Source organism: Malaclemys terrapin, chromosome 7, assembly GCF_027887155.1.
Source record: "Malaclemys terrapin pileata isolate rMalTer1 chromosome 7, rMalTer1.hap1, whole genome shotgun sequence".
Classification (NCBI taxonomy): Eukaryota; Metazoa; Chordata; order Testudines; family Emydidae; genus Malaclemys; species Malaclemys terrapin.
In genome coordinates this window covers 17,558,959-17,581,693 of record NC_071511.1, presented here as the reverse complement: position 1 = coordinate 17,581,693, position 22,735 = coordinate 17,558,959, and the positions used below count along the sequence as shown (strand labels likewise).

At 42.7% G+C, this 22,735-nt stretch overlaps 1 protein-coding gene across 3 annotated transcripts in view; it reads left to right on the top strand.

Moving 5' to 3' along the window:
* Positions 1 to 14,736, top strand: part of LOC128839968 (protein SSUH2 homolog) — a 28,447-nt gene extending 13,711 nt beyond the window's left edge. For all 3 annotated transcript variants that reach the window (XM_054033336.1, XM_054033338.1, XM_054033335.1), the window contains 7 exons: positions 3,714 to 3,838; positions 5,123 to 5,185; positions 8,435 to 8,520; positions 9,522 to 9,614; positions 10,974 to 11,079; positions 11,886 to 11,993; positions 13,056 to 14,736. In XM_054033336.1, the coding sequence (XP_053889311.1) occupies positions 3,714 to 3,838; positions 5,123 to 5,185; positions 8,435 to 8,520; positions 9,522 to 9,614; positions 10,974 to 11,079; positions 11,886 to 11,993; positions 13,056 to 13,196 (722 nt within the window). In that variant the 3' untranslated portion in view covers positions 13,197 to 14,736. The remainder of the gene's footprint in view (positions 1 to 3,713; positions 3,839 to 5,122; positions 5,186 to 8,434; positions 8,521 to 9,521; positions 9,615 to 10,973; positions 11,080 to 11,885; positions 11,994 to 13,055) is intronic.
* Positions 14,737 to 22,735: the final 7,999 nt, after the last annotated feature.

Genomic DNA, 22,735 nt, shown 5'->3' with positions numbered 1-22,735 from the left:
TTGGGGACCATCATCCCTTCCCTGGATCCTGGGGACTGGTACGCCGCCCTCGACATGAAGGACGCATATTTTCATATAGCGATCTACCCTCCTCACAGGCGCTTCCTTCATTTTGTAGTAAACAAGGTACACTACCAATTTGCCATCCTTCCCTTCGGACTGTCCGCGGCTCTGAGAGTGTTCACCAAATGTATGGCCGTCGTGGCAGCATACCTTAAGCGACAAAGGATACAGGTGTTCCCATATCTAGACGACTGGCTGGTCCGCAGCCGCACCAGAGAGCAGGTTCAGGCGCATTTACAGATAATACTACAAACATTCCACGACTTAGGCATTCTACTCAACAAAGAGAAGTCCACTCTGGAGCCGACCCAGAGAAAAGAGTTTATCGGGACAGTCTTAGACTCCACACTCGCCCGAGCTCTTCTGCCAGGCACTCGGTTTCGCACCATCGCGAACATTATCCACAGACTCCAGGCCTTCCCGATTACCACTGTAAGGATGTGCCTTGGTCTGTTGGGTCACATGGCCTCTTGTACTTACGTAACCAGGCATGCCAGACTTCGGCTTCGTCAGCTTCAGGCCTGGGTGTCCTTGGTGTACCGCCCTTCTCGGGACAGCCTGAACATGGTGGTCACGATTCCGAACTCGGTCTTGACCTCTCTCACCTGGTGGCTGGATCACAAGGCGGTTTGTGCAGGAGTGCCGTTTCACGCCCCACAACCCTCCCTGCACCTGATCACGGACGCCTCATCTCTAGGTTGGGGCGCTCACCTCAGGGAGCACCATACCCAAGGCCTGTGGACCGCATCTCAACTAGCTCTGCACATCAATGTTCGAGAACTGATGGCGGTGCGCCTAGCCTGTCAGGCATTTCTCGGTCTCCTGCATGGCCGTTGCGTGTTAGTCCTCACAGACAACACCATGGCCATGTTCTACATCAACAAGTAAGGAGGAGCCCGGTCATCTCCCCTATGCCAAGAGGCCATTCGTCTGTGGGAGTTCTGCATTGCCCACTCGATACATCTCATGGCATCGTTCCTCCCTGGAGTCCAGAACACTCTGGTGGACCGTCTCCTGTCCTTGAGACAGCAGGGCTTGGCAATATCTTCAGTCAGGGTTCACCTGGCCGCTATAGCGGCGTTCCACCCAGGAGAACACGCTTCCTCGGTCTTCTCTAACCTGATGGTTGTCAGATTCCTCAAGGGTTTAGACCGCCTTTACCCACAGCAATGCCAACCCGTTCCGGCGTGGGATCTTAACCTGGTTTTCTCCAAGCTCACAGGACCCCCATTCGAGCCATTGGCTACCTGCTCGCTCCTTTACCTATCTTGGAAGACAGTCTTCCTTGTAGCCATCACTTCAGCAAGGTGTGTTTCTGAACTCAAGGCCCTCACATCTGAGCCTCCGTACACAGTCTTCCATAAAGACAAGGTGCAGCTTCACCCCCACCCTGCCTTCCTTCCCTAGGTTGTATCAGCTTTTCATGTGAACCAGGATATATTCCTCCCGGTCTTCCATCATAAGCCACACGCCATGCGCCAAGACCAGCGTATGCACTCCTTGGACCTGCGCAGGGCCCTTGCTTTCTATATTGAGCGTAAGAAGCCATTTCGAAAGACGACGCAACTCTTCGTTGCAGTAGCCGACTGGCTGAAAGGCCTACCGGTCTCCTCCCAATGTCTCTCCTCTTGGATCATGTCCTGCATTCGTGCTTGCTACGACCTGGCTGGTGTCCCAGCGCCACACCTCACCGCCCACTCCACGAGGGCCCAAGCCTCCTCGACTGCCTTCCTGGCTCAAGTCCTGATCCAGAACATTTGTAGAGCTGCAGTTTGGTCATCGTTCCACACCTTCGCCACTCACTATGCGCTGGTACAGCAGTCCAGAGACGATGCTGCATTCGGTTCAGCGGTTTTGCACACAGCGATGTCTCACTCCGACCCCACCGCCTAGGTAAGGCTTGGTAGTTACCTAATTGGAATCAATATGAGCAAGCACTCAAAGAAGAAAAAACGGTTACTCGCCTTTGTAACTGCTGTTCTTCAAGATGTGTTGCTCATATCCATTCCAAACCCGCATACCTTCCCCACTGTCGGAGTAGCCGGCAAGAAGGAACTGAGGGGGCGCTGGGTCGGCTGGGGTATATATCCAGCGCCATGAAAGCGCCACTCCAGGGGGCTCCACAGCCGACCCACCGGGTGTTGCTAAGGTAGAAAATTTCTCTGAGGATCGTGCACGCGGCGCGCACACACCTAATTGGAATGGATATGAGCAACACATCTCGAAGAACAACAGTTACAAAGGTGAGTAACTGGTTTTTCCTGGCAGTCCATTGTATGTGGCCACTAATATTTTTAATTCTTCTAAGCTGGTTTGCCCTGGGCCTGCTCCAAAGCCCAGTAAATGAATGGGAGTATTTACATTGACTTCAGTGGGCTGTGGATCAAACCCCAGGGTTATTCACACAAGCTAAATTTAAGCTGGGGCAATAGATTCATTTAGAACCTTTCCCACCGTGTACTGTAATTGTCTTTTATAATGAAAAAAAAAGTCCAGTTCAGGAAACAGCATGTTCCTTTGCTTCAATTTCCACTGACAGATGCAGGTTTGTTAACATACCAGAAGTTGCTCATTGGAGTCATAGTTCCTGATATACAATTAACTTCCACACTAGCTCAAGCACAGTGAGGCCGGTTTACTTTGACCTCAGAGTAAAATGGATTGTAACATCTCCTGCCTTCAGAGAGAGGGGGGGGGGGGGACTGTCTAGAGACCAGGGATATGGGTGTACAAAGGGAAAGAGAAGAGAATTGAATACACTGAGGTTATACAACCTTATATGGTTACAAATATAAGCTTTCTTGGGTACATTTTCTCATCTAATTAAAACAGATTGGCCTCTGTAAAGGGTTGGCTTGGGAGGGGTAAGTTCAAGGAGCTTCCCTCCATCCCCTTGTGAAAGGGCAAGCGACAATTGTAGGAAAATGATTCCAAATGGGATGAAGCCAGGCACCGCTCCAGCCTTAGAGAACAAGCTACTGGAGGAGAAGGGAAGAGGTGGCAACATGTTTAAAGAGGACACAGCTTCCATGTTCCTTCTGAGCACTGGAGACCTGAGGGAGGGTTTATGCCTTCTAAGGCACAACTCCTCCTGTGGTTCCCTCTGGGGTGCATTCATCTGATGAAGTGGGTATTCACCCACGAAAGCTTATGCTCCGATATGTCTGTTAGTCTATAAGGTGCCAAAGGACTCTTTGCTGCTTTTTACAGATCCAGACTAACACGGCTACCCCTCTGATACTCTGGGGTGCAGTGACTCTGGTGTGTTTTGGACTTGAGTGTAGCACAGATTAGCAGAGACCTAAAGTCCTTCCCAGCTGATGGATTCAGTAGTCTTTCTTGGTCTCCACCCAGTAAACAGAGGCTGGCATCAGAGGAACCATGACACCAGTCAGTACTAATTGGCACCTCTCACCCCTAGGAAGGTGGGGCTGTAATGGATAAGAGCTGAACTGCCACTGTCTAAATTGTATTTGTTTTGTGAATAAGCAGCTCCCTCAATTTCCTCCACTGCCATCAACCTGGCACCTTCCACTAGCACTGAAGCGCACGTGTGAAAGGAGGTGCCTGGTGATGTTTTTGTCCATTCCATGCTAGCCTCCCTAATTCACCACTGTCTTTTCTGACTGATCTTTAGTCCTTTGCTCTAGGTGGATTTGTGGACTCTTCTGATGTTGCACCAGCACCTGCCCCATGGGCAATAGTAGTGGATGCACCTCCTCTGTTTACGGATTGTGAAATGCACATTCCAGTGCCGCACACATATTCAGTACAGGTAAAACCTCCACAAACATTCCGACTTTTAAAGGATCATTAATTGGGTGACAGGAGTGCCCCATTTGAAATCAGGTCCCTATTGTGCTAAGTGACTGTCCTCTCCCCAGAGAGCTGACAATCTAACTAGACAAGACAGACAAAAGGTGGGAGAAGGAAAATATTATTATCCCATTGTACGGAGGGGCAACCAAGGCACAAAAGAGGTTAAACATTTTGCCTAAGATCCCACAGGAAGTCTGTGGCAGAGCCAGGACTGAGCCCAGGTTTTTTAAGTCCCACTTCAGTGCCTTAGTACCTATGCTAATCGAAAATATTTCTAATCTTAAATCCGGCAGCATGTAACTCAAAGTCTGCTCTTCTTCAAGAGCTTGGTCCTACTCTCATTGAAAGCAATGGCAAAACTCCCATTGGCTTCAGTGGAGCAGGATTCTGGTCCCAAGGCATCATATTATCCTAAATGCAGATTACATATTAATTTTAAAATCACTGTGCCATCATATTTCAGTTCTATAGTTTTGGTTAAATATCTAGCACATATACCTATTTTGACACAATTATTTTTACTAATTGCAATAGCTCTTTTGGGGTATAATTATATTTGTTGCTTCTTCCCCTCCTGATTTAGGATAAGAAAAGATAACTCAGGTTTCTGGCAGGGTAGCATTCTTTTTGTTGCTTTAAATAATGAAATATTCTTTTTAATAGCTTTAGATAAAGGATTAGTCCTTGTTTTTGGCAAGGAGTTGATTTTACTGCTCCAGATAGTCTGAAGTGTGCATTTCACGTGGGCAGGCTGCCATGAAAAAGGATTTGTATCCACCCAACAAAACAAAGCAAGGCTATTTCTGGAGTAAAACAAACAAAACCAGACAGAAAAGCCAACCCAACTGGTTTTGTGTATGAACTCAGTAACCTAGGTAAGAAAATATATATCCTGCTTCCTGATGTTTCCACTAGGAAGGGGACAGAAGACCTTTGAGCATGTATTTCAATGTAGGGATGACAGTCTTTTTATACTTTCTGCTCCCCGTGATATGATCATTTAATTTCACAATGGAATCCCTGTCTGCACTAGTAATTTTAGGTTTCTTTGCCAATGGGTTTCAAGCAAGGCTACCCTTATCTACAGGTATAATAGAGAGAGAGGATGAGGTTTAGGTGAGAATGATGACTCCTTGGGGTTAAAAGTAATTGCCCTTGGGCTCTAATGCCAGAAGCCTCACGCTGCTGTATTTCTCTTTCAACCCACTGCTCTGTTATACCTTTTTTGCTTTGCTTTCAGGATTGTCCTAATTGCCAAGGACGTGGTAAGAATCAGTGCCACTTGTGTAGTGGATCTGGAAAGGTATGTTATAATGCAACTATGGCAAGTTCTCTTTCACGTGTCACCATTTCCTGTGCAGTACAATTCTACAGGGAAGGAAGAAAACACTTAAATTTCCCTTCAAAAATACTTGGAAAAGTATATAAAAACCACTTGGCCCAAACTTTTCTCTTTCTGAGCTTTTGACAAGCAAATTACATCAAGTCATCTGAGAACAATAGTCACTAGTAGGAACTGGTCCCACCTATGTGTCTGTTGGACATTCAATCACATTCTTTCTTCCAAATAGATGGAATAGATAAAGTTAGATCTTTAATAAATACTGAGGGAACATATGTCTTCAGCTTTCAAAAAAGGGGCAGCTGTTCCCAGTCTTTGACAAATCTCTCAAAGAGAAATGACAAAGTCAGGAAGGAGATGTAAATGGTTGTGTGACAGCTAAAGAATGGAAGGTTACGGGCCTGATCCAAAGATCATTGATGTCACTGGGAATCTTTCTATTAGTGGGAGTTGACCATGGCCTTTTGTTATTTGAGAAAAACTTGATCCCAATTTATATTGACAAATGAGTCTGACCTCTCTTTGAATCTAAGGCTCTCCCTTAATAAAGGAGTGATTTAATCTAACCTGTTTTAAGTGAAGAGTGAAGGGAATGACAGAAATTGGGAGGCTTAACAGAAATGACATCCTAATCAAGTTGGAGCAGATTTGTACCCAGAATATTTAAGGAAGTTTCAAGACAGAAGGTTAACTGCTAAGAGTGGCTTCTTATACTAGTTTCACTGTGTTTTTCTGTCCAGATATAATGAAAGGGGGAAACAGAAATGCAAATATCACAGTTGGTGAGTGACTAGAGTAAAGAATAAGATGACATTAGAAGGCATCCTTATGCCTGTACACTACTATGATAGAATCACAGAATCATAGAAGAGTAGGGTTGGAAGAGACCTCAGGAGGTCTAGTCCAACCCCCTGCTCTAAGCAGGACCAACCCCAACTAAATCATCCCAGCCAGGGCTTTGTCAAGCCAGGCCTTAAAACCTCTAAGGATGGAGATTCCACCACCTCTCTAGGCAACCCGTTCCAGTGCTTCGCCACCCTCCTAGTGAAATAGATTTTCCAAATATCCAACCTAGACCTCCCCTACTGCAACTTGAGACCATTGCTCCTTGTTCTGTCACCTGCCACCTCTGAGAACAGCCTAGCTCCATCCTCTTTGGAACCCCCCTTCAGTTAGTTGAAGGCTGCTATCAAATCCCCCCTCACTCTTCTCTTCTGCAGACTAAATAAGCCCTAGTCTCAGCCTCTCCTCATAAGTCATGTGCCCCAGCCCCCTAATCATTTTGTCTTCCGCTGGACTCTCTACAATTTGTCCACATCCTTTCTGTAGTGGGGGGCCCAAAACTGGACGCAATGCTCCAGATGTGCCATCACCAGTGCTGAATAAAGGGGAATAATCACTTCCCTCGATCTGCTGGCAATGTTCCTATCAATGCAGCCCAATATGCCATTAGCCTTCTTGGCAACAAGGGCACACTGTTGTTTCATATTCATCTTCTCGCCCACTGTAATCCTCAGGTCCTTTTCTGCAAAACTGCCGCTTAGTCAATCCTCAGCCGGTAGCAGTGCATGGGATTCTTCCATCTTAAGTGCAGGACTCTGCACTTGTCCTTGTTGAACTTCATCAGATTTCTTTTGGCCCAATCCTCCAATTTGTCTAGATCACTTTGGACTCTCTCTCTACTCTCCAGCGTATCTACCTCTCCCCGCAGCTTAGTGTCATCTGTGAACTTGCTGAGGATGCAATCTATCCCATCATCCAGTTCATTAATGATGCTGAGATTTTGGTAGCAGTTAATAAAGAGATCCTCAACTGAGGTGCTTCCTTTGTAAATATCATCTCAGTATTTAACCAACCACAAAAAGAAGGGCTGCCCCTCTGTAGCCACTATAGATGTCAATATTAATCATTTAGCACAAGTCCCCTCAAAAGTTTTTCCAGGCTCTCCTATACAAATTTAGGATGAGAAATTGGTAAAAAAATTGAATAGAACTTCCGTTCTGTGGTATATAGCTGTCACATCAGTTGTTGGCAGAGAATTACGCTTCTCCAATAGCTAAACCATTGTCACTGTCAGAAACATGCAGGGTTTTTATCGGAGGAGCTGGTTGGATGACTCAGGGAATAGATAATAGGATGCTGAGCTTTTCATCAGTTTGTTCTGGCCCAGTTCATTAGTAATCAGAATTCATTGTGATACAATGGCTGTTCACATCTGATCTAGCACCAACTCTCATCCTGCCTGGCAGTTTCATCAAAGAGGCTAAAGGACTGCTTAAGAATGGCGACTTGGTAACTGCTGACTCTCATAGGTCAGTCAATGTGAGTAATATGGCAGTGCTTCTAAGCATGCAGTACCTGTAGACAAAGGACTTGAATCTCCAGAGGATGCAAATTATAGGAGAAAAACAGGTCCTGCAGGTGGTAAGGGCTACTTTTATGAGTATCAGCGAGACTAGATAACTGCATGAGCACTAAAAAAAACCCCAAAACCGAGGAGTCCTTGTGGCACCTTAGAGACTAACAAACCTTTATCAATAACAAGGAAGGAAGAACAGGTATTGCTGGAATCTCTTGCCTCTAATTTGTAGTCCTAATTCTGGAATCTTCAAGTGCTACTCAATTATGTTCAGGTGAGCATTGCAAAATTTGAAACTGAACAGACTCTACTGCCATCTTCAGACACGGAAAATGTGTTATGAAAAGTTTCTTGCTAAAATATCAGCTCGTACAGACTATAGAATGGATCCAAGGATGTGCCTACCTCATTTTAACAGTAATATTAATGGAGTGACGTCACTTACAAAGGCAGCAGTATTAAGTTGTCTGCAATTAAATTCTCTGCTGGATATGGAATCCTTACTGGAATATTCTGCATTAAGGGATAAATTCATCCCTGTATAGAAATCCAGCATGAGGCCTATGCATTACTTTCCTTCCATTTAAATCCTCAAAACTAGGATTTGAGTGGGACTAGCGTGGCGCATGGACCTTGTGTGGGTTCTTTGCACAGGGATGAATTTCATCGTAGGTGCCTTTGCCGCATGGTGCATGGGATGAAATAGGTCCACTTAGGTTACCCCGTTCTGAGCTCCAGATACGTGTATGTACTTTTGTGGTTGAGAATGTGGATCTGACAAAATGAAAAGTGAGAAGATCAAATTCTTGTCAGAAAAAAAAATCTTTTTCTTTTTGCTCTTTTAAATGTAGAGAAGATGTACGGCTTGTAATGGGACTGGCTGGCAAGACACATCCAATCAGAGTTGTTTATTTTGCTCAGGTTCAGGAAAGAGACGGTAAGAAAATGCTAAAATACCAGATGGCAATTTGTATTTCTTTCACAGTTTTCATTGACCAGATGGCTCTTTATTAGGATATCATTTCCTCCACGCTCTTTGAATATGGGAATGGGTGAAATGGTGCCAGCTGAATAAGAACTTAACCAAACTACAGATCCAATTCAGTGCCCACTGGAGTCAATGGGAATCTTTCCATTTATAATAACAAACATTTGCACCTTACATTCAAAGCTTGCAAAGCAATTTGCAAACATTTACTAAGCCTCCTGTAAGGTGCTGTAGGTGTTATTAACCCCATTTTATGCTGGAGAGACTAAGACACAGAGAGGCAGTGGGCCTCATCCTACCGTGCATTATTTAAACTAGTGGAAAATGAATACAAAGTGGGTGTAGAACTGGATAAATTCATGGCGGTTAAGTCCATTAATGGCTATTAGCCAGGACGGGTAAGGAATGGTGTCCCTAGCCTCTGTCTGTCAGAGGATGGAGATGGATGGCAGGAGAGAGATCACTTGATCATTGGCTGTTAGGTTCACTCCCTCTGGGGCACCTGGCATTGGCCACTGTCGGTAGACAGGATACTGGGCTAGATGGACCTTTGGTCTGACCCGGTACGGCCGTTCTTATGTTCTTAAAATGGATTCTATACCCACTTTCTTCAGGTTCTTATTCATTTATTATATCATTTTAGCACCCAGGGGACCCCACCGAAATCTGGAGACCCATTGTGCCTCACTCACACTGTAGAAACACATCGTAAGAGAAGATCCCTGTGCTGAAAACCTTACAATTTAAAAAGTCAAGTCAGATGACGGGTTTTCCCACTCCTTGGTGTCACATTAGAACACACACATGCAGACTGGTGATGTCCGATTAATGAACCCATTGACATCAGACGGCCCACTGAACCGATCCACTTTTCTGGATGAAAATGAGAGTGCTATAAAGGAGGCTTGTGTGTGTAAAGCGAGTGCATAAATGTTGTATTTCTTCCATAGTTGCTCAGACTGTCATGGTGGCGGTTGGCAGAAATGCATCCGTTGCTCTGGAAAAGGCCTCTTGCTATGTCATTCTGAACTTACAATCACTTGGTAAGTTGAAATCAAACAAACACAGAGGTTTGTTGTTAGACAGGAGGGTATATACAGTTGTTGGCCATTCTCAAGCATGCTGATGTTACTGAGACAGATCCTCAACTGTTGTAAATGAGGGTGGATCCGCTGAGGTCATTCCTGTTAAATGCTGTGCCATGGTTTGGAGTACTGACGTCAATGGAACCAGGCTGATTTACATCTGCCAGTTATGTGGCCCAACATTTTAAAGTATATGGCTCAAACATGAGATCAGTGCTCCTGGTGAAAGTGATGTCATTTAAGAGAAGTGTTAAAATCCTTAGAAATTGATATTTTACATGTAGATTTGAAAGAAAGAGTGGCATTGAAATCCAGCTTTCACCTCTTGGACGTATAATTTTGTAAGTTTCAGAAGTCACTTGATTATCTAATTTTAGTTAAGCAGTATGAGAAATGACATTATCGCAGTCCATGCTGAATGCATCTGACACACAAATATTCAAAGACCTGGAGTGTTCAACTAGATTACTAGAACTTGTGGATCAAATAGAAAACCAAGGTCCCGAGCATTAGTGCCTATTAAAACGCCCTCGGTATGGTTAGCTAGAGCACATTAGCTCAATGCCCAGATAGAATTCTGAGTAAACTACATTTCACCTCACTAACATTTGCTTGTAGTGGGCCTGATTCTTGTTTACATTCTGATCCCTTTACCTTGCTCTAGCACTGCCCCTAAGGTATAAAGGAACTTTTGTGTAAATGAGAGTCAGACGGACCCATCATCTTCCCTTTAAATTCTGATCTGTTTAATGTTGCTGTGCCTTGCTTGAAGGGTGCGTCTCATACCCCACAAGTGGTTGAATTTCAGTCATGGAAGAAACCATCTGTACATATCTTAGGCCAAATGGAAACCCTCATTGTTTGTAGCTTGCACTGTGGCACACATTAATCAATGCAAGGGCAGAATTAAGGTAGACCTGGGACTGGTTGTGGCCCTGGAAATCTCTTCTCACATAGTTTATTCAGGCCAAGGAAAGCAGTAACCTGCAGGGGGTGGTAGGATCTGAGACATAGAAGCTAAAACATGTGAAGCACATAACCAAAGCCCAGCCCAAAATGCCCTCTAGCTACAAAGGCTTGAACTTGACAGATTTTGTAGGAGATAAGAGCAGGGCACAAAAGTGACCCTGATGGTTCCCCACCCAGCTGTGGCTTTTCCACCATAATCCTGCGTGCTTCCCAAGGCATGATTTTGTCCCAGGGCTTGTAAAACATGTTGAACACTATGGGGTTTTGTTGTATAGAGCTAATCATAGCAATCCTAACTTTTAAAGAAGAGAAATAGAAACCAACATGCTCCCCCCATTTTCCCAACAGGAAGAACAGCGTGGCTGAATATGTTGTTGACAAGAATTTGGGGTTTCCTATTTATCACCTGCAGGAAGTCACTGGGAAGGAAATATTTAGTGATGAAAATCAAGTGGTAAATAATGACACTATTGTGTTAAAATTCTTTTATCTGGAATCCACTGAAACTGCAGAGCACACTGCCATGTTTATGAACTAGCTCTCTCAGTACCAAGTAATTTTAAAGGGACAAAGAAGTATACATTTTATGATAAATGTATAATTTCTATAGGAAGATTTCACTGCATATTAGTAAAAAATACAACAGCAATTTTCCAATGACAGAACAACACAGTAGCAGCCATTGCTATATCATCATGTTACAACATGGGCAACATGCTACAGTCCAGTTAAACACTGGTGATAGCTATCAATACTTGTGGAAGAGCAATAAGAGAGACAGGCCTGAACCAGAACCCTGGATCTGAACTACTAGGAATTTGGGGAAAGTTTGCATCCATAGAGGGACTTTGCATCTCGGGCCCTTTTTTGTCACAGCACACGACAGGCAAAGGAGTTCTCCAGAGTGGTTATTGTGCCATTTGAGAATCTCACTATCCTGCAGTCATCCTCCTGTGCTGATTTAGCCAACTGCAGGTCTGCTTTGTGCTGGGGAGGTGAGGTGCTGAAGGATAGTCCAGGATCTGTATTTAAAATTAGATTAAAACTGATTTATCCCTTGAAGCACTGACATTTTGCCAGCTGCCAGTTAAATTCATGCTTAGGAGGGCGTCGGCATTGTACGTGCTGTCTGTACAATGGGATAAAATTAAAATATACCCAAGGGACTACAGTTCTTTACTAATTATCCTTAACATGATAAAACTGCATTTTGGAGGGTGTATAAATATGTCCTTCATAACTCTGTCTTTATTTTCACAGGTGTATCCTATAGTGAATTTCCCCGAACCAACCATTGATAGGGGTTCAGAATCATGCATTGCACAACACCAAATGCAGTTTGCCTCCAATAGTCATATATTGAGACAGGTAGGTAAGATGCACCAAACAAATGGGAACTCATTGCCCTAATAAATGGGAGGCAACTGGGGGAGAATATTATCCTTCTACTGCTAATCTCCAGAATATGTAACTTACAGTTGTAAACTGGTGAAACAACACAGCAAAATCACACAAGGTCAGCCAGTCAGTTCCCTTTACTCAAGGAGAACTGTGCACTGTAATCACAGGAAATAAAAAACACTCCAAAAACATCAATATGCAAAATATTCTCCCGGTTCGAGGAATCTTAACTTAGATCTACAGCCCCACATTCAGAGATCAGCCTTCAGCCAGCCAGGCTTTCCCTTCCTGTTCCTGGAGCTGTTTTACTGCACCTCCCTGCAGCACCTATGCGAGCGCAAGTTGCTACTATTTTACCATCTGCCTGGGAGGTTGCATCTTGTCACGTGTTTACCAGATCTTTGTTGCACAATTTTAACCTGACTTTCACTGGGAGTAAATCTATCAAAATCAAATGAAGATCCATCATGTAAAATCAATGTAAACGACATAGTCAGTCCCCAAGATTTTTTTATAAAAGGAGAGTTAGATGGGGGACAGTAAGTTTGAAGAAGCTTGTTTTACAGCCACTTGGGGATGGACTAATTTAAGTGGTGTAAACCTGTACAATGAAGTCCACTACTTCTAAATATCCTGGTGTGCAAGAAAGGTGTAAATATGTTGTGGTCAAAGGATACTTGGGAAAGGAACTGAAACCGCTCTAAGAATTCATCGTCACCATAGGAATTCTGAGATGAGTGAAACACTAAGCACAGATAGGCTACACCAGTGTTTCTCAAGCACTGATCCTTGGACCAGCGCCGGTTCCTAAGATCTTCTACGGGCTTTGGATCAGGCTCCTTAAACCAAAGAAGAGCCCGGTTGTGATCCACTTGCTCATGTTGAGTAGCGTTTTACCCGGGAAGTGAAAGGGGCTATTTGTGAGGAAGGTGCACCTCAACATAAGCCAGGGCAGCAGGATCTGACTCCCAAACTCTGCCCTTAGGATTATTATCAGATATAATCATATATTTCCTTTGTCTTTTCCAGAAACAAACCATTGAGCTGATTCCACTCACCAAGGTGGAATATGAATGGAGAGGAAAAGTCTATTCCTTCTATGTCTTTGGAAATGAGAATAAAGTGTATACAGAGGACTACCCAGCAAAGTGCTGCTGTTCAGTCATGTGATTCACAGATAGGTCATAAGGTCTGCTAAGAAACACACCATCAGGCAGCACAGCACAGCTGGAATTATTTATTCTCTTTAATAAACTGAGCAACTCCTTCCTTTCCAACTTTCACTGGACAGCAGATCTAAAGATCTTCACTCCCAGCATGATCACAGAGGGTGATGGGTGTCTCTTTATCGGTGCAGTAACGATTTATGCAGGTCACACCGTGCTTAAATTAAACAGCAGAACACCTCTCTCGTGCACCTCTCGCTCTATGTTTATGGAGACGAATAAATCGTGATAATGAAAACTGAACATTGCTAGCGTATTGTATGACAGATTTGAATTCAGAGCTTTTGGTTTTGTTCTCCGTAGCTTTGCATTGAGATATTTAGCTTGCTAAATGTATCCTTTAAATTCCGATGTGTGAAATGCATGTTCTAAATGATGGAAATGTAAGCAGCGTCAGGTAGCTTTCTTACAGAGTTTGAAATGAAGGAATGTGATCTGTCACTTTGCAAATACACTCTCACTCTGCAATAGCTCTCAGGGTCAGGATCCACAGGTATGTGTTCCTTATCCATTGATAAGGACCTTCACAAGAAAGTGGGGGAAGAGATTGGTTCAGAGAGGGATAGGTAGTTATGTTAGCACATGTCCATGTGTAACATACACCAGGGGAAGGTGGGTCTTTGTCTCCCTCATTGTGACTGAGCCGCACAACAGCCACGAGTCTGCTTTGAACTGCAGGAGCTACTCCTCTAGCTCTACCGATAGCATCTCATGCTTTCAGCTCCGTAGGACTTGGGCTCAAACCACACTGTCAGCACAAGCAGGGTCAATTACAGAAGATCGCAGGAGGCTCCTCACTAAGGTGGTCTGTTAAAAAATTAGGATTTAGGACAGACCCTTACACTGGGAGACCCAGAAGGTTTCTGTTGTCCATCTATTTAAAGTGGGAGCTCCTCGCAGCAGGGAACATGAACTCCTCTGTGTTGTGGACAGCACCAAGCACGCGACAGACACTTAATTAATAAAATAAACACTGGAGCTGAGCTTTCTCGCTTGAGGCTGATGAACCTCCCCCCACCCCACCTGGGCTGTTCTAAATGAGTGGTGGAATAGCAACACTCTCTTCAAGCACTTCACAGACTGGTTATAATCAGACCTTTCTCCCTTGCCTTCATATTTTATATTAGATGTTACCTCCAAGCAGCCAATGAGACTGTTGGCTACCTCTCGCTGAGGTGCAAATCATATAGTTACTGTTGTCATTGCCTGCACTGTTGTCATTGAACAAGGAGTATAGCAAAAGTAACTCCAGTCCTGGTAAGTGACATCAGACTCAGGCCCTAGAGCAGCACAACAAATGATTTGTCTTTGAAACCAACTCGTGTGTAGTTAAACGTCATCCTTTTCAGACCCAAGATCTTTGTCATAGACTATGTCCGGAGTAGAGAGAGAAAGAGGGGCGGGGAGTAGGAAAAGTAAATGCCAACACTAAAGGCCACCAGATTAGTAACCATGATAGCACTCCAAAGCCACCACTCTGTATGCATCTGAAGAAGTGGGCTGTAGTCCACGAAAGCTTATGCTCTAATAAATTTGTTAGTCTCTAAGGTGCCACAAGTACTCCTGTTCTTTTTGCGGATACAGACTAACATGGCTGCTACTCTGAAAACTGTAATCTGTGTTGTTGTGTAACTGGGTACAGTTACTAGCGCAAGCTAACTGACACAAGCAATTATAATATGCAGTGTTGTTGTAGCTGTGTTAATCTCAGGATATTATAGGACAAGGTGGGTGAGGTCATATCTTTTCGTCCCAGATCTGAAGAAAAGCTCTATGTAAACTCGAAAGCTTGTCTCTCTCACCAACAGAAGTTGGGCCAATAAATGATATGACTTCACCACCTTGACTTTACATGCAATTATACCACAGTCAAAACAAGGGTCAAACATTTAGCCAAGTGATTATAGCCCGTGTAGCAGGACGAGTATGGAAAGAATAATTTGTATCCAAACCTAACATTGCAAGGTTAGGTTCGGATACAAATTATTCTCTCTGTTTTGGGGTACTATTGCAGGGGATTCAGATTTAACCCAAACTGGTCAACATAAGCCTCTCATGTCTCCCTCCATTGACAGTAGCACCCTTCTGTTAAGGTCTTGCGCCTAAACAGTCTCAGCAGTATCTAAATGACTCCAGCTCATAGTACCTCTTTAATATGGAGATATACCTATTGCATAGAACTGGAAGGGACCTTGAAAGGTCATTGAGTCCAGTCCCCTGCCTTCACAGCAGGACCAAGTACCATCCCTGACAGATTTTTGCTGCAGATCCCTAAATGGCCCCCCTCAAGGATTGAATTTACAACCCTAGGTTTAGCAGGCCAATGCTCAAACCACTGAGCTATCCCTCCCCCCCAAGGGTCCCTCTCTGAGCGACCCCTGAACCCAGGCTGGAAATTAAACTTTAACACCCCAGACCAGTCTGGTTTGGCAGGATCTTCTTCTAGTGACACCATTGGAGTGGGGTATGGCTTTGGACTCGGGGTCCCTTCAAGGGGGCAACATGAAGACCTACATACCCCTCCCAGTAAGCTGGTCAATATTTTCCTATCAAATTGGTTTTTGACAGAAGATTGAGTTTTTGACTATTTTTTTTTTTGCAGAGAGTGTCTGTTTTCCATGGAAATTTTTGTTTTTCGCTAAAATATTTTGGTCAAAACCCAAAAGGTTTGGGCCAGAAATGGGAGCTGTAGTGCTTCATAGCAAGTGATAGTTTCCATCTCATGTCCTCATTCTACATGCTAGGGTTCCCAGCAGGACTACATCTCCCATAATGTATCACAGTCTCCCCTACCAATAAGGTGACTCCTGGGTAACATGGAATCCTGGCAATAGTGCACTGTGGGAGATGGTGTTCAGCTACAGAGCCTGGTACATGGGGAGAATGGGGACACAAAGAGCAAACTACAAATCCAACTCCCATTTTCAGCCAAAACTCGACAATTTCCATGGAAAATGTAGATGGAAATGGAAATTTTTTTCATTTTCATCTAAAATTTGAGTGGGAAAAAAATTTCAGCCCACCTCTACCTCACAGCCCTAATGTAAGCAATGGCAAAATCTTCCTGATTATGTGATTTGCTTAGCACCGGAAAGACTAGACACTACATTTTAAATGGCTGAACACCCAAACTCTGTAAGGAATAAAACACACGTGGGAAATATCTGGCAGAGGTTCTTTCCTTTCTGACGTGAATTATTTATCTAAGTATTTGTGCCATATCCATCACAATTCCTGCCAAACCCAAACATTCAAAATTCATGAGTCCCTCCCCCATAAAGAAATTTGAATAAATAATGTTGCTTTTTTTTTTTTTATTTGCCTTCAGGTTTTTGAACCTTTCGGGGGCACCTCGGTCATGTTTCCAAGCTTTTCTCTACAACCATCAGGGGCAGAAATTTTCATAAAAAAAAAATCAGAAGAAAGCTGAGAATTGCACCTAAATGCATGTCTCCAGGAGTGGGGCTTTACGTAAAACATCAAATATGACAAGACTTGGAATAAAATCCAAGTGTTGGCAACCTTGCCATAGTATCTGAGTCTCTCATTCAATCATTCCTGCGCCATACTTGCATTTATGAAACTCTTTACACAGCAGCTTTAGGACACTGAGGTTTCCCTGTTACTCCATAGCAACTGGAAAGATGGGTTGCTCGCGGCTTAGAACAATCTAAGTTAAAATAGACCTATTTAACTAGAAAAACAGATGACTCCTAGCATCAAAGATAAATGTATTTGTTCCCGACTGAAGTCTGTATGTTCAATCTTCTTTAATCATAGTATAGCAGGCATCCAAAACCTGTCACATTTATCTTTTGAGCGCAGCACAGAATACTATAGTCCCCCTGGGACTCAGAACTCTGCCACCATCCGTATGTTTCATTTTCTGCCTTAGTCAAATTTTCCATGGGCCAAGCAAACATGTATGTCTTTTTATAAAGAAAATTCCAAAGGGTTGTTAACAATTGAGGGTAGGTTTTCAAAACATCACACAGAGGTTTTATAGCTATATGTCTCACATTGATTTTACTGACTTAAATCCTGCACAAAACCTCTAAAATAGGAGGAAGTGTGTCCATTGGGTAGAGCATAGGACTTAAAGCCAGGACTCTTGATTTCCTAGCTTTGCCAGTGATTTGCTGAGTGAGCTTGAACAAGTCATTTTATCTTTCTGCACCTTAATTCACTCTTCTGTACTTGGCGTGTTGGCCTATGAGATCCCCACATGAAGTATTTATTTAAAAGTATTATTTAAATATACATCCAGGAAGATCTTTTCCACTCCAAAAGTTCTGGGAGAGACATCAACTTGTTCCAATCAGAGATGATGCAAACACATTTCATAAGGTATTGTATTTAATACTTCCTGGAATCATTGCTATTTCATAGATTGTGTTTTATTTACACCAGATTATCCTACTAAATGGAAGCTAGGGTTTTTCCTTGCTAATATTTACGCTGTAATTCGTTGTTTTCAGGGAGAGTTGATAAGTCGATAACAATGTTATCACAATTTAACAGGCAGGAGTTGTTTTGTTTTATTTACATTATACAATTCACATGCAATGAAGGGTGTGAGCATTTCTCAGTAGTCAGGTTTTGGATGGGCCGTGAAACTATGAGCCCTAATTCTACAGCCGACAACTGACAAAACGCGTAAGGCCCAAACCAGAGTTTAATCAACAATGTCTTAAAATAAAAAGGGCAGTTATAAAAGTGCATTCATTCCCCACCCCCAAATCCAACGCCAGAAAACCTATAATGCCTCTAAAAATATGACTAGCTAACAGAAAATAATATCAGCGATGCAGTTGGAAATAGCCAATGCCATGCAGCTACTATAGCTATAAGGGTGTCTCTTTTACGTGTATCCCTAACAAAGAGAAATAACATGCTAGTTCCAGAGTTCCTAGATTGGAACGGAAGACCCAGTACAATATATATTCACACCGGTGTAGACAATTTTACTGATACCACTAATACACATAATTGTAAAATAAGCATCTTAAGAGTAAGGGAAAGGTCACTTTTCACATATGGCCTGTTAGCCTGAAATGAGACTGTGACTAGCTCACTTGCTATTTCTACCAAGGGTAGTCAAAAAATGTGGAAAAAATTCAGCATTTATTTTTATTTTTATTTTTTTGCTTTTGCTTTTTTTAAAATTTAAATTACAAAATTTGAAAAACTCAGCCTGTCCTACTCACTAGTAAAGGGAGGTGAGAGCTGTAATGGGTGTGAATTTAGCAAAATAGCACAAACTCAATGAGTATCTCCAACCACGTCAGTTCATTCATTTTGGTTTCTCTTCACTTGGTCTTGCTATCTTTTCCACCGGACCTTAGGTCTTCTAGTCCCTGAAGGGTTCGGGAACAAATACATTGTAATGGGATTCTACTCAAGTCCCACCAAAAACTTAATTTCTGCCAACAATCCCAGAGTTTTTGAAAGTTTCTACTGAAGTGACCAGCAGTAAAACAGTGACATTTAAAAACTGTTTTGAGGATTCAGCACCAATGTCCCATTGCATTGGATGGAATTTTTCTCTCTCTCTTTGGTTCCATTTACTCTACAGAAGTAACAGTGCTGGAGGCTCCAGTTACAAACTGGTGATCCCGACCCAGTTAAACAACACAGTTGGGTTTGCAGTATAGATGGGACCTATCTGTATTAACCATATTTCCAAACCATACTACCAGCCTACTCCATCTGAAGCTGCAATATGTGGAGAAGGGTGTTGCACAATGTATAATCATTGCTATAAAAACCTCCACTTTCATGGGTAGTAAATTCACTCACAAATTATAATAACCTTTAGGAGGATTCACTGCCTCCATGCCTTGTCCCGCTTATATCAGACTGATTCATAGTCTTAAAAGATGAACTTCACCAAAGAAATCCTTAGATTCTCTGGCTTTCAGCTGGATGATGAAATGCAGCACCTTGTCAGCAAAGCATTGTAATCTGACTATGCCTCAATGTGATATAGCACAGACACAGTGGTGGAAAAGATCAGAGACCCCAGAAAAGATGTGACCATCAAGTTCTCTTAAGTTTTATTATTAGACTTTTAGTAAGACGGGTATGACTTAGATGGAAAGTGAACCGTTATGGTCAACACATCAGGACAGCCTTCAGGTCTTTTCACATAAAATGGAAGGGACAAACAGAGGAAAGAAAAAAAAAACAGGTTTTTAAGCAGCACATTTAGGTCCCAATCATGCAAATTACAGACCCAAGAGCCCCAGTTATTTCAGTGGGGGTCCACCCATGCAACTATCATTGCAAGTTTAGGGCCTTAGAGTCTATTCAGGATGCTTGAAGCTTTTAGTTAAAGAGTAGAAGTTAACAGAAACATGAAGTCTAGCTTGATCATTAAGAGCCATTTATTTTAATCTTGAAGGTATTTAATGAATCACAGCTTCTCAAGTTGAAATGCGAGTGTAATAACAACTACATCTAGCACACTGACAGCATTTAATGAACACCAACAACTGTCGCTGGCAGTAATAATGCTTAGCACTGGGGCTAATGGATCTATTCATTGCTATTAATACATGCTATTAATTTATCCCTCTCAGAGGTGTGGCTCTATGCCACAATTTAGCTCAATGTTTATCAGCACTATCCCATGCTGGTTAGTATTTTTAGATATTTAAAAAAAAATCTGATTTAAATAATAGCTAAAAAGATTCCTAGCCAAGGCTGTAAGTGCTCTAAAAACTCCATTAACAGCCCAATTACATCTCAACAGCGTAAAATGATCAATTCAGACAGGAACTCAGCCAGCCAGACACTTAAAGAGACTCCTTTCCACCCCTCAGTTGTTGAGGGACCCATAGTCTCAGCCCTCTCCAAAAGCCCTATCAAAGAGATGTCATTGGTTAACAAATTCAGACTCTTTTGGACTAAGAAGGGAAGCAAGTTCCAGAGTCCTGGTGCCCTCCCTCAGAACACTCTGCTAGCCACCCCCTCGCTGTTGGAAAGTGGGGGATTCAGCTCACGTGCTCCTGCTGACTGCAGCTAGCCATAGAATGTAAACTCTCTTCCTTGATGACCTGAGATGGACTGAAATGTATAAAGGTTTTGGAGCTATAATAGGGCCTCATTCTGAGTTACAGTCAGGTCAGTTTATACAACTCTGACAGCATAAACCGGCCTTAAAGTATGTGTAGGCAGCTCCCCCAAATATCTCTTATGTAGGGAGCCCTTCTGGCTGGTGAAGTACTGGAGTAAAAGTTATACACCAGCTGTGCACCCAGTCCAGACATAAGGCATGGATCAGGTCATGCCAGTGGTGTGGCCAGGGAACACTACACTACAGGTATTCTCTACTTCTCATAGTTTATAACAGTGGTTCTCAAACTTTTGTACTGGTGACCCCTTTCACATAGCAAGCCTCTGTGTGCGACTTCCCCCCCCCACCCTTATAAATTAAAAACACTTTTTTTCATATTTAACACCATTATAAATGCTGGAGGCAAAGTGGGGTTTGGGGTGGAGGCTGACAGCTTGCGAACCCTCAAGTAATAATCTTGTGACCCCCTGAGGGGTCCCAACCCCCAGTTTGAGAACCCCTGGTTTATAAGGTCCTTACTGATTCCCCATTGCTGCTGATGATGTATTTGTTTTGCAGCAGCACCTAGGAACCGCAATCATGGACCAGGGCTGCATTGTGCTGGGCACTGTACAAACACAAAACAAAAAGACAAACCCTACCCCAGAGAGCACCCAATCTAAGTATAAGCATCATGCCTGCAATTTTGTGTGTCCATTATGCAGTCCATGCAAAAGGATATTTTCATGAAAAATTCATGTCCTTTTTTTTTCTGTCAAAAATTTTCAGTGAATTGTTGCCATTTGGAAAATTTTGACCAGGTCTATAGCAGTTGAAAAAAGGGATGGAAGGAACTTTTTGCCCAAAGACATGTTGACATGGTGATGGATTAAAGTGAAAACAAAAATCCAAAATTTGATCAGCTCTAGAGAAAGGCTCCTACAGCCTCTCTCTCTCTCAGACATGCTTCATACCTACATAAGGATGTGTGATGGGATAGCCTAATTTTGGCAATTAATTGATCTTTGACTATTAGTGGTAAATATGTCCAGTGGGCTGTGATGTGATACTAGAGAGGGTGGGATTTGAGTTACTACAGAGAATTCTTTCCTGGGTGTCTGGCTGGTGAGTCTTGCCCACATGCTCAGGGATTAGCTGATTGTCATATTTAGGGTCAGGAAGGAATTTTCCTCCAGGGCAGATTGGCAGAGGCCCTGGAGTTTTTTTGTCTTTCTCTGCAGCGTGGGACATGGGTCACTTGCTGGAGGATTCTCTGCACCTTGAAGTCTTTAAACCACAAGTTGAGGACTTTAATAGCTCAGACATAGGTCAGGAGTTCGTTACAGGAGTGGGTGGGTGAGATTCTGTGGCTTGTGTTGTGCAGGAGGTCAGACTAGAAGATCATGATGGTCCTTTCTGACCTTAAAGTCTATGAGTCTATGAGGATGACACAGAATCAGGCCCCTAATTAATCAAATATTTGAATATCATTGGATATTAACCTTTTGGCCACATGAACTAATAAGTAAGGCACTGAAAAATTGGCTAGTAATAACATATCCTCCATTAATTTTTTTTTAAACTTCACATTTTTTGTTATTCTATAAAATATAAACAATAATGAAACAAAACATATATAAACATATATAAATGATGGAAATAACATATACATAAGAAAATTCAAGAACAGGTTTGTTTATGATAATCATCAGCTACCTGGCCAAAGTATCTTGTTAACTTCTTTTCCCAGACAGGCAATAGCTTATTGTCCTTAACTGTATCAATCTGTTCCTAATATTTCAGCTCACAGAGATGATGGATAACATTAGAGAGCACACATATTACCAAAGAAATGCTGTCTGCATATAGTACAGTAAACTTAGGTTTTTTGGATGAAGGTTGAAGTTCAAAAAGGAAGTATGTTTGTGGAATCAGAGAACAAGAAGAAAAGGGATGTAAGGTACACAAGAGGGAGTGGGGAAATCTTAGCATAGCTTGGCATAGAATATTTATTAGCTCATTTGGTATAGCTACAGTATTCACTAGGGACCACAAAAATCCTAATTTGAGTTGTAGTAATGTACAGGATTCACATATATACAAGTCTGGCTAAATGAAGAGCAATGAATGGAGGATTCTGATCATTGCTTAAGTCTGCCAAAAGCTCTGGTGTCTAGCTGGCATATATTTAGCCATCATAATCATACATGACAGCAGATAATACCTAATATCAGATACAAAGACTTCTAGTGAAAGCAAAATAGGTGAAAAGGGGGGGAAAAAGACAAAGTCCCATAACAGTACATCTGTATTTTGGGTGATGAGTAAAATGAATAAAGCCCATGATCACATTAAACCCATAGTGAAAGAACTACCTTTCTCATATTACTGGATGGAGAAGAGGGACAGATGGGAATATGATGTGT